Source organism: Heloderma suspectum, chromosome 1 (assembly GCF_057233095.1).
Source record: "Heloderma suspectum isolate Gila_16-S chromosome 1, 16-S_ref, whole genome shotgun sequence".
In the NCBI taxonomy this organism is placed as follows: domain Eukaryota; kingdom Metazoa; phylum Chordata; class Lepidosauria; order Squamata; family Helodermatidae; genus Heloderma; species Heloderma suspectum.
In genome coordinates this window covers 331970698-331981841 of record NC_139458.1, presented here as the reverse complement: position 1 = coordinate 331981841, position 11144 = coordinate 331970698, and the positions used below count along the sequence as shown (strand labels likewise).

Sequence of the window (11144 nt, the reverse complement as noted above, 5' to 3'; positions counted from 1 at the left end):
CCCCTTAGTATACATGCCAAGTTTCAGATGTCTAGGTTTCATGGGTTTGGAGCTATGATCCTGACCGACAGAGAGAGACACACCCTCTATATATTACTCTACTTGGTTAACCCTGGCTCTCGAACACCAGCTCCATCAGGAAAACCTTTGTGCTTTTGGAATGTGTTTGGGCTTGGATTTTGACCCTCCAGGAGAAGGGAGCTCTACAAATTGTGGCACAGCTACTAAGAATATCTCTTGTCCATGTTGAGTGAACTAGGCGTGCAGCTGGTAGTCGGGAAGATGCTCTAAACCAGCCTTCCTCAAACTGGTGAGCTGCTGTTTTGGACTACAACTCCTATCATCCCCAGCCAGCATGGCCAATGATCAGGGATGGGAGTGAGTCATAGTCCAAAACATCAGGAGGGCACCAGACTGGGGAAGGCTCCCCTAAGCTGATCTTAAAGATCAAGGTGGAACAAGGAAGGCCATTTCTCAGGTATACTGGGAGTAAGGAGGACTAATTACAGGACAGTTCCTATTGCATTAATGATCTATTGATTTATAGCCCAAACTCCTTGGAAGAGTAAGAACCATGACTAACTGATTTCAGGATGAGGCGTGTACTACTCCAGCTCCTTGTGCTACTTTCAGTGACATATCACAAAAATTAGCTGGTGCAGACATACCCTTTCACTCTTTTCTTATCCCATACCTTAAGGCTTGTGACAGTGGTTTCAACCTTTTCTTCAAAGGATTTGAATGTAGGAGAATTCCTAAAAGGGTAAAACAAAGGAAAAATGTTCTCTCTCTTATGCTTGTTTGTGCTCTTAGTTGCTTCTGGATGTTGCCAGAACTGAATGAAAGAAGGGGGGTTATCAGCATGTATTTCAGCAACCACCGCTTTTGCCACCATCTCTAAATTCCAATTATACTAAAGGGAGAAACCCAGTGTGACATTATTCATATCATTTGGCATGTGTGGTGTGTGTGTTTTTTTTTTAAAGGCTAGTACGGGGGTACCTAAGCTGGATCAGGCTGGTGTCCAAATCAGAATGTGCTACAGACATTCTTCACTATCACAAAGGATGCTGGGGTACATCCACCCTTTGTGCGTGCCAATCAAGTAGGTCTTGCACATCACTTTTGGCCTGGCTTCTGCCTCACACGAAGCTGGAATCTACTCTGATTTCATGCAGGGCAACAGTACTAACCAGACCAAAAGAAGCACATGTGAGGATTGTGCACTGCTTCTGACCAAGCTGGCTGTTGCATGCGGTATGAATGCATAAGGGAAGCCCCACATCAAGTGTGTTGCAGTAAACCAAACTTGAGGCTGCCAATAACTATATGGATCACTGTGGCCAGACTATATTCAGGAACTGCCATAGCTGGCATATGAACTAAAGTTGCTAAGAAGCACTTCTAGTCACAGAGTCCATCTGAGCATCTAGTGACAAAGATGGTTTGAGGAGTACCTCCGGACTATGAACCTGATCCTTCAGGTGGAGTGCAACTGCTTCCAGAACAGGTAATGCACCTAATTCCCAGAAATGGGAGGCACCCACCCACTATGTCTCCATATTGTCAGGATTCAGCCTTAGCTTACTGGCCCTCATCCAGCCCACAACTAATTCCATGCTAATTCTCACACAAGATTCTCTCTAATCAAATAAAAACAGCCAAGTCAGCATTTTTTTCATTTGTGTAGCTGTGCAGAATTCTTTACAACTATTCACTATAAAGTAAAAATGCAGGGTCAGGGTCATACATTTTTATATTAGCATAGAACAAATAATGATGTTGGAAATTTTACCTCATAGCAGGCATACTTATGGAATGACGAATAGAATAACTGCATTGTAAACGCATGGAGAGAGGAGAGAAAATAACTATTAATACAGGTTTGCAATATGACCAACATTAATAAAGTCCGGCTGTAAACTAATTTCATTTCTAAATCACAGTTTCTGGTACACTCATATTCTGGTGGAAAATTGTCTTAGAATTCACTGAGACATGACGTTCAAGACTCAAAGGAACAGTATAGAAGATCTTCTACAGAAATGTGGTGTACTTTGTACATTATATGCAACTGAACAGTGTAACATCTATAAGTGGCCCACAGTTCCTAACATGAGAAGCTTAGACACCAGCAATGCCAACACCATGGAGTGAGGAAGGGTGGGTGGATATGGAATAGAGATACTTCTGATAGAAGAAGAGTTGATATGGTTGGCTCAGTTTGAGTCTTCTTATATGGGTATCTACTACATTATGCCCATAACAACTGCATATCTGTTTCCAAACACTTTCAAAATAGTTTTGGCGTTTTCCAACTTTTTTTTTTTTTTAAGTGAACCGATAGATGCATTACTAAGGGGAAGCTCTACATAGGTAACACAAAGATTGCACAGATGTTTTAGAGGGGCGGAGGAGAAGAGGGCGGCAACAGAGACGCATAGAAGAAGATGGGGAAAGATTTCTACAAGAACAGTTCTGGACAAACTAAGGAGGCATCAAGGACTTTACAACCAACCTGAGTAGAGGACCAAAGATCACAATCCTAGTCTACCTGTTGGCACACAGCATCTTCAGAGCAACTGAGACTGACTGGAAAGCAGCATCTTTAACCAGGCCAACACTTTATGTATTAACTGATCATTGTATTTGTTAATTTCCTATTAGTAGTATATTGTAGGAATTGTTATCTACTAAGTAAATATTTGTTGTTAATAAATTCTTTAGTAAGTAAGAGCTAACGCATATTTCGGGTCTGAAAAATAAAACATTCAAGCTAATCTCAAACAGCTGCCTCTTCCCCATACAAAGGAGTGAACTACTTGACTCAGTATTATCTGGGCCTTTACACATATCCACAAATGCTCATACAATTATTTTTTTAAAATGGGGGAGTAGATGGCTCTCTCCCTTATCCCTAAGCTCCTCAATAGCTTTGTAATTCAAGCACATTTTACATTTTCCTTCTGGTCTTTCCAGTTTCACCTTGACATATCAGAAACTCCTTGCAATATAGTTTAATCAATTTCAGTTCTGCATTGAGTTGTAAGGGACTAGGGTGAACAGCTGGAATTAGGATTTACGTAAATAGAGAGAATGAGCATTTTCCCCTTATGGTAAGGCATTTTCCTTCTATCACGTTTGTGGTAGTTCAAGCTATCAATGTTGAATCAGTGCAACAGTAGCAGTAAGGGGGAAGAATTAAATCCCCACAAGCACCTCATCATCATTATTCCTAGGGGCTGGGAGCACTTGGACAATAATATCTTGGCTTAATAAGCTGAGATATGGATGAGGCTTGTGCTTGGGTAAGCAGTCCCTTTCCTACTTGGCATGCCATGGGGAGTTCAAACAAGGAAATTATGACTCCCAGGTTTAGAACAAACTAGGACCTTAAACAATGCTTTGAAGCTGTTTTAAAGTTGGTTTGTTCTGAACCTGGTAGCCATAGTTTCAGACAAAACAGGACACTATGGTTAATTAAAGACTTCTGGGTTTAATCATGGCATGCTGAAAAGGGAGGACAGAAGGGTGCACAGTCACAAGGCTCATTCATAACTCGGCTTATTAAGACAAAATATGATCATTAGAATGAGATCAATGATATTTCTACAAAACTGCCCAGTTTCTGAAAAACAACTCAACACTCCAAACAATTTTGCAAGTGTTTAGTGTTTATATTTCAACCTCTGGAAAAAAAAGACTGTTGTGAGATATATAAACAGGTTTATTTTCCTGGGAGAAATACGTTTTGAATACCTTCATTATGTGAAATTGCGTCTAATTTGGAGTGCATTAGCAACATCATCAATTCTATCTGAGGTTTTCTCAGGGTCTTCAGTAGTCTCTACACTGTTTAAACAAGCTATACAATCAAGATGCTCTGGTTAAAACAATACAAATTTCAAGTCTTGTACCACAAAGAAAGAAAACCATGTGTCCTTTTCATAAAATAAACCATGCCAAATACAGCAGCAACTTAATCTTAATCTTACCCAATTGAATGTGACCTGGAACAGCAGCATAAGGAAAAATTAATAGTAGTTAAGCACTGGTATATAGTTACAGAAAACTACTGTCAAACCCTGAATTTTCAGTGCCAGGAGTGTTCAAACAGTATTTATGTACATTTAGCTGATTTTGCATTAAGTGGATCAGTACATGCTCTACTCAGAAACTTGCACATTCTTGGGCAACAAGTGGAGTGGAGCCAGGAAAAGAGGTGGCCAGCAGGGATGTGTGGAAAGGGTGTATAACTGGAAGCTACAAGAAAGGGTCAGTAGTATTCATGGCAAGGAAGTACCTCTGAGCACTAGAGCTATTGTGAATTTCCTGCATGCATATACAAAATGCATCTCTACACCCACGAAGGCTAGAAATGTTTAAAGGTGGGAAAGCACTTTGTTTTCATTTCACACAACCCCCTTTCAGTTAAGTTTTCAAAATGGCTTGACTATTTTTCATGACTTGAGCATGTGCACTGTAAATGTTCATGAGGGTAGATATATCACATGCCCAGTTTGCGTGCGCTCTTGTCAAAAATCTGACCATCAGTGTGCTGACAAACTTTAAGTTTGCTTCCACAACCAGTCACCAGCTGCAATGTCAAATTGGGTTGATAAGGACATAATCCAGTTAGAAAACTAGCCCGAAAAGGTCGTTCAGTTAACCATGAGATTCTAAGTAATCCATGCCTGTTATTGAAGTCTACATCACATTTCATGCACAATTCCATGTACATAGAACTATTTAACATGAGTAGCCCTGGCCTAGGTCTATCTTAAGAGAAGTGGAATATAACAGCACATGTACTGTTATCCCTGAAAACTAATAAAGGCAGTGTTTTTAGACAGCAGAATATATGTTCATCTCCTTCTAAATACCATGGGAAGAGGGAGAGAAAGCTTCAGATAATTAGTCTGTATATCGCTTGTGCTGGGTTAGGTGTTTCAGCTTCATTAAATCAATGGCAGCAGATACATCTTACAGTTGATAAATTTGGCTTATAAAGCAAAATTAAAAGCAAGGGTGGGTCAGAAATACTAGGAATCATTTGCTGCATGAGGAGCAATCTACCAAGTACTGCTGCTGCACAACCCTTAACTCAATGGGACTTGCGTGGGAATTCTAAATTCTAAACTCCATTGGAATGAATGGAAGTTATACAATGGCTGTGCTTGGTGGACTGCACCATATTAATCAGTGGTGATTTAAAAAAAGAGCAACGCCCACAAAAGGCCCTGCTGCTTTAAGTTAGATCAGCAACTGAACTGCAAACTCTGTCAAGTACTAAACTTGGCTGCTATGTAAATAGTGTCATACAGCATTGTAAATTGTCTCCTGTTTTTACTGTTGATATGAAGGACATGTACTATTTTGACATGATCTGAAAGTATATTTTTCCTTATCTAGTCAAACCACAGTTTTATATCTGTAAATAAATACTGTAATACTGTAAATAATAAAAAATAACATATCTAGCTGTTCACTTGATATCTTCACCCTCAAGAATTGTACCACACATCAGGTGGAGATAGTCAACTGTCTATCTAAGATAGTCAACTGTATTCACCCAATGAATTCTCTGCTTACATTTCCAGCTGGACTGGAGACTACATATGGAAATAAGAACGGTGCATGCATTTCCCAGTGCTAGATTTCTGTATCCTGCACTCATGGCTTTGTATGCAGTTGAAAACACTGGGCTGGATCCAGCAAAAGCCTTCTGCATTCCTTTTGTCAGTGGGAGGCTTTTGATCCAGTGGAAGTTTTCAGGGGGCTAAATGGTGGAGGAGGTTTCATCAGTTTCCCCCTCCCCCTATGCCCCCGAAAAGTCTCTGGAGGGGGAGGGGGTCTGCCAGCAGAAGCTTTCTGAGCAGAACTCCACTTGGAGATGCTCCCACTGGTGGAATAAAACTCCAGATTCAACCCACTGAATTTTGTATGCACTACCAAAAAGAGAGTAAGCTGTTTCCACTTTGTCCATGCATATTCTTGGCAAAGCAATTAGATCTCTGGGTTTCCTACTGCAGGGATCACCAGAATCTGGTGCCTAGGCCTCAACAGTGCCACCAACATCAGGTTTTGCAACAATATGCTCTAATGTTAAGTTCTTATCCCGAAGGCTTGGGATGAAATATGGTTTAAGTATTGATAGAAATTTACACTGTGGGATAATTTACTTGGGTGCAAACACCACTGAACTTAATGGGACTGACTTCTAAGTGAACATGCATAAAATTACACTATGAAACATTAAGTAATGGCCTGCTTCCACAGGTTAAATACTACAGACAGCACTTCTTTTATCACTTCTCATTACCTCAGACATAATGGGAATAAATTCACAGTCATCTACAAATTGAACACATTAGTAAGTAATGACCTTGATGTACATGCATGCATAGCTCAGCCAAAACATAGGTGCACTGGGGTGGAGGCACTGGTCTGTAGTGTTATGGCATCTGACACAGTAACCAATTCAATTGTTCCTTGCCCTGAATTTCTCTTTTAATTCCCAGGCAGACACCAAGCTGTAATCAGCCCTCCAGCCTTCCTTCACAATTAGGTCTGGCACACAAATTCCTTCCAAGCTACTTTGGTACTTTTTCATTACAGGTAACAGGAAAACAAGTTTTTAGAAAAAAAGATCAAGTGTTATCTTATCTAAATTGTTTAACAAAGTTGTCAGGAAACTATTCTGTGAACAAGTTTATTAATGAAATATGATATATTTTCTGATCTACTCCCATGTTCTAAACTTTTCAAAGTTTAGCTTGTTCTCAGCTCGTTGCTCTTGTATTATGAGAAGGGAAGCTCAAATATGAAATAAACATTTAAAATTACTGATACAACGATACAGTTATTTACACAAAAAAGTTAAAATCTAGAATTTAGTCTAGACTTTAGACTGGGGGAAAAAGTAAAAATCCTAGCATTTTCATACTCTTGATTTTGAACACCAAAACCAGAAAGACAAAAGCATTTGCCAGGTACCACAGATGTGTGCTAACCAACATGAAGTTTGAAGTGATATGGAAGCAAAGCGTAATTTTTCAGTATGCACATTGAAACGCACTTTATTATTTATAAAGCAGTATCAATATACAAGTAGATGCCTTATAGAGAAACACAGGTAAAATATCTGTGCCGTGAGGAACTTAAAATATACATTTAAGCCATGAGGGAAGACACAGAAAGGGAAGGGAGAGAAAGGGAAAAACAACACTGAGAAGAGAGAAAGGGCTAAGGGAAAGGTCAACAAGGAATAACACAAGCAAATGCAGTTCATAACTGGCTTTGTTTCAGTTGGGGATGAGAAAATAAGAAATGCCAACGCTAATAATTGATTATAGAAGCCTGAGATCTAGAAGAAGTAATCACCTTAGGATTGCTCTCCATTAAAGTCACCATGAATTTTTCCATTGAAGCCAGTGGAAGGCAGATTGCAAGTGGACCAAATTAGATGCAACAATTAATTATTAGGATTGCCTATGTTTTTTTGTTTTGTTTTACTAATTAGTAGCCCCATGGTGCTGATTTGAAGATTGGGAAGTGGGTCTCTGGAAGAGGGTGTTTAACCCCGTCATTCTGTGTCGTTCCCCCAATGTAAACCCTTCCCTCCTACCCCAAAACATACTTTTATGTCACTGGGGGTGGCTGGGACAATACAGATGTAAGATAAGTTGACTTGCAGCCCTGCAAGCCCGGAGAAGAAGAGATTCTTGCTACCCTACACAGAGGATAATCAGCAGTTGTTTCTACCTCCAAATGTTATATGAGGGAAATGGATTCCATTGCAAAAGGTGGCTTTGAATCTCTGAACAGATCTACCTTTCTTTGTGTAGAACATTCTGTTGAAGTCAGTGAATGGAGATATGGAAGATGTAGGATTGTTTTACAGAAGACTTTATTACTATTTATCATTCCTTAGGAATTTGACAAAACAGTAAAAATCACTGTATGGGCATTTCCAAGAACAGGTTGGAGGCAAGCTGCTTCAACAGCTTTCTGTCTCTAAAATAATGGAATTTTTGTGGACCTGCTTATACATTTTGTAGTGCTATTCAGCAAATGGGATTCTAACATGTAATCTCTTTGGTGTCTCTGGCAAGTTGCCAGGATTTAAATCAGGAATACATCTTAATAAGCTACCATTTATTTCCTTTATGATAAAACAGGAATAAGTGAAAGCTGGCTTAGTCATGATCCCAATTAAATCTTGTAATGCTATACATTAAAGAATGGGGGTAAAGCTAAATTTCCTCCTGGAAATTAAGTCCAAATTTCTGTACCTCATATCTCCAAATTTCTTGCTGATGACTGTTCCAACATTGTTGATCGCCGCTGTGGCCTTTTGCCCTGCTTGACTCAAAGTCTCTTGTGTCTTCTTATATCTGGAATTAAATACACCACAGTATAAACAGCAATCCTAACAGAAAATAAGATTCAGCCCCTTTCAGGCCACAAGCCATTTCTTATCATATTGCTGAAGTCAGAAAGCTACCACTCTGCTATAAGACTTGAGACAGCTGTGAATTAAACTCATTTGCAAGACTAGTGCAAAAGCAGTGCAAAGTTTTAAAATAGGCTACCAATTTTTTTTATCCTAACTATCATGGACTGGTGTTAAATCTCCTAGATATCTTCTGAATTACATGCACCAACAACCTCATCCATAGCAAAGCAATTAGCTGCAATAAAATAATAATTGTATGTAAAAATCCACAAAGAATTGCCAGGGACAATGAGAAAGAAGAGTCCTTTGACCTTCTCCCCATTAAGTCTCACTTCCCGCTCTCATGCCTTTCCGCACTAACCTTCATTGCTTCCAACACACCCTGAAGTAGTAGAATTTTGGCTAGTACCATCTAAGAATGCAGCGTTGTGAATGTTCTCTCCGTTTAAAAAAGGTTCCCTACAGGTAGTAAACTATACAACTACATTAAGAGTAGGTATGGCCTGTTCCTTAGGGCAATGCTCTCCCACCTGTACGAACTCTCCAACCAGACCCCACATTCTCCCTCTCCTGTCCCCAAACTCTAAGCAAGTCCTGTCCCTAAACCCTTAGCATTGCACACCAGTCTCCAGTCACTTGCACAACTTCTTCAGCTTGACAGAAGTCTCTGGGGGGATCTTCACGACAATGTATCGAGAAGCGTGTTGGACTATTACCCAGATTTTCATGGCATCGGCTTTGGTCCGTCAAGGGACCCATGAAGCAAGGTAAGCTGAGTGTACCGTAGCTTTAAAATCTGATTTTAGGGGTCACACAGTGCTCGAAAGGAACATACTTCCAGATGGGGTTGGGGGGGGGGGTAGAAATGAATGTCATCAAACTGGCAGGGGCTTCTCAACCAATGAGAGAGGCTTGTTTCTCACTCCTGTACAGGCTCCCCCCTGCTACTACATTATTATGCATGAACAGCAACTAATTTTTTCCCCATGTGTGCTGATTTCCCTGAAAAAGTCAAACCCTCCGATTCTCGAGTGGAGCATCTGAAGGCTTCCCCTGAAAGAACCCCCCACCACCAATTTTGCTGTATCCAGAAATCTTCTGTGGAGTTATTGCTTCCAACCCCCGCTTTCTCCTTCTCCCAGTTTCCAGTCCTGGAAACCCAAAAGATCGCTACTGAGATAAAGGTCTTCGCATCGAAGAAGGGACTTTACATAACAACACAGAATGCCTTTACATCAGAGAAACAACAGATCAAAGAAGTACAGCATCGAAATAGCGATTTAAGAGAGCATTGGAGAAGTGAAAGAGTGCTTTAGGGCAAGTGTTGGAAAGGCAGGCAAGTTACTAAAGTTGGTCTTTAACCCTTTAACGGTGTAGCGCTTTAGTGAAATACCGTGGCTCTGAATGCACAGAGATATGTTAAAGATTCACTGCAGGAGAGCGAGATTTATTTCTTACTTATGAGTAAACATGCCCAGAAGGGGGGATATGTTAAAGATTAAAAGCAGGCTACCTAAGATGAGTGTCCCTGCCACTGTGGTAATGTGCAGGGTCACTGCTGGGCTCCTGGGGATTTTATCAATGGGAAAAACTACTTAGATTGGGGAACCAAAAGGGAACGGGGCATCCCATCCCACTGACCATCTCACTGCCAGTTCACAGAGGCACACCCAGGATTTAATGCGGGGAGGACACATGGCACACTGGTAAAAGTGCCAGGGAGCCACTTTCAGTAAAAAAAAGTCAGAGAAAAGGAGTTTCAGAAAATGCGGCTTTCCAAGACGGAAGCAACTGGTTGGCAGCAGATTGGTGATGACCTCATCTGTCATGAAGGACCTCAGACTGCTCTAACTTCGCACCAAATTGCTCATGAAGACAGTTCTTCCATGGTGACTGGCTGCCGCATACACATGCTTCTCTCCCCTCAGAGCTGTCTGCTGCACATGTACGTCTCTCATCTCCTGTGCACATGTTCAGGATTCTCCAGGAAGAAAACCAAATCCTCGCTTGTACACTCTTAAGGAAGACAGGGCATCCAGGAGGAATGCTCTGCTTCATTCTCCCCAGTTTCATCCCAATTGGGACACAGGTATTTGTGCCTCAATGGGGCATCTCTTAAGGACACCTCCAACCAATCCTGTTGTTCAAGGCCATAGTTAGGCTGCAGAGAATGAGGAAGAGGTTAGCAGCTGAGCTGCACAATGCATTGGGGGAAGGGGGGGCAGTATAACTACCTGCTACCTTACACATGCTGGCACTGCGCAGCTACTAGCAGAGCCTCTGCTTCTTCTGCCTGGCCACTCACTCACCCAGGAGCTAAACAACCCAGTACTTAACCCAACAACAAGCCACAGGTTAAATGCTAGTACTCTGGGTTCAGACAATACACTAAGCGACCTACGAAAGAACCGCTCATGGGTTGCTGATTAAAAGTGGAAGTGGCAGCCATGCGGGAAGCAGTGCGCCTGCTCTCTCCTGCTCATCCCCATGGGATGTTGTGTCATGTAAACCAGGTCATTGTCAAGCACATGGCAGGCCACGACAGCTGGTTGGTGAGATGCATTCAGCCAGATTGTGAGTTGCGCAGGCCTGGAATAAACTGCTGGAATGATTCAAATCCTCACACAATCCCGAAAAGTAACTAGATGGCCATGGGCAAGCCATTGTCTTATAGTCCTACCTACCT

The 11144-nt window shown here is 41.2% G+C and overlaps 1 protein-coding gene across 1 annotated transcript in view; it reads right to left on the bottom strand.

Annotated features, from left to right (window-relative positions):
• TPD52L1 (TPD52 like 1) overlaps positions 1–11144 on the bottom strand; it is a 50798-nt gene that overhangs the window by 2589 nt on the left and 37065 nt on the right. Inside the window, exons 4-6 of the mRNA XM_084827457.1 lie at positions 8295–8396; positions 1796–1834; positions 695–755 (exon numbers count right to left, since the gene is read on the bottom strand). Of these exons, the coding sequence (XP_084683583.1) occupies positions 695–755; positions 1796–1834; positions 8295–8396 (202 nt within the window). The remainder of the gene's footprint in view (positions 1–694; positions 756–1795; positions 1835–8294; positions 8397–11144) is intronic.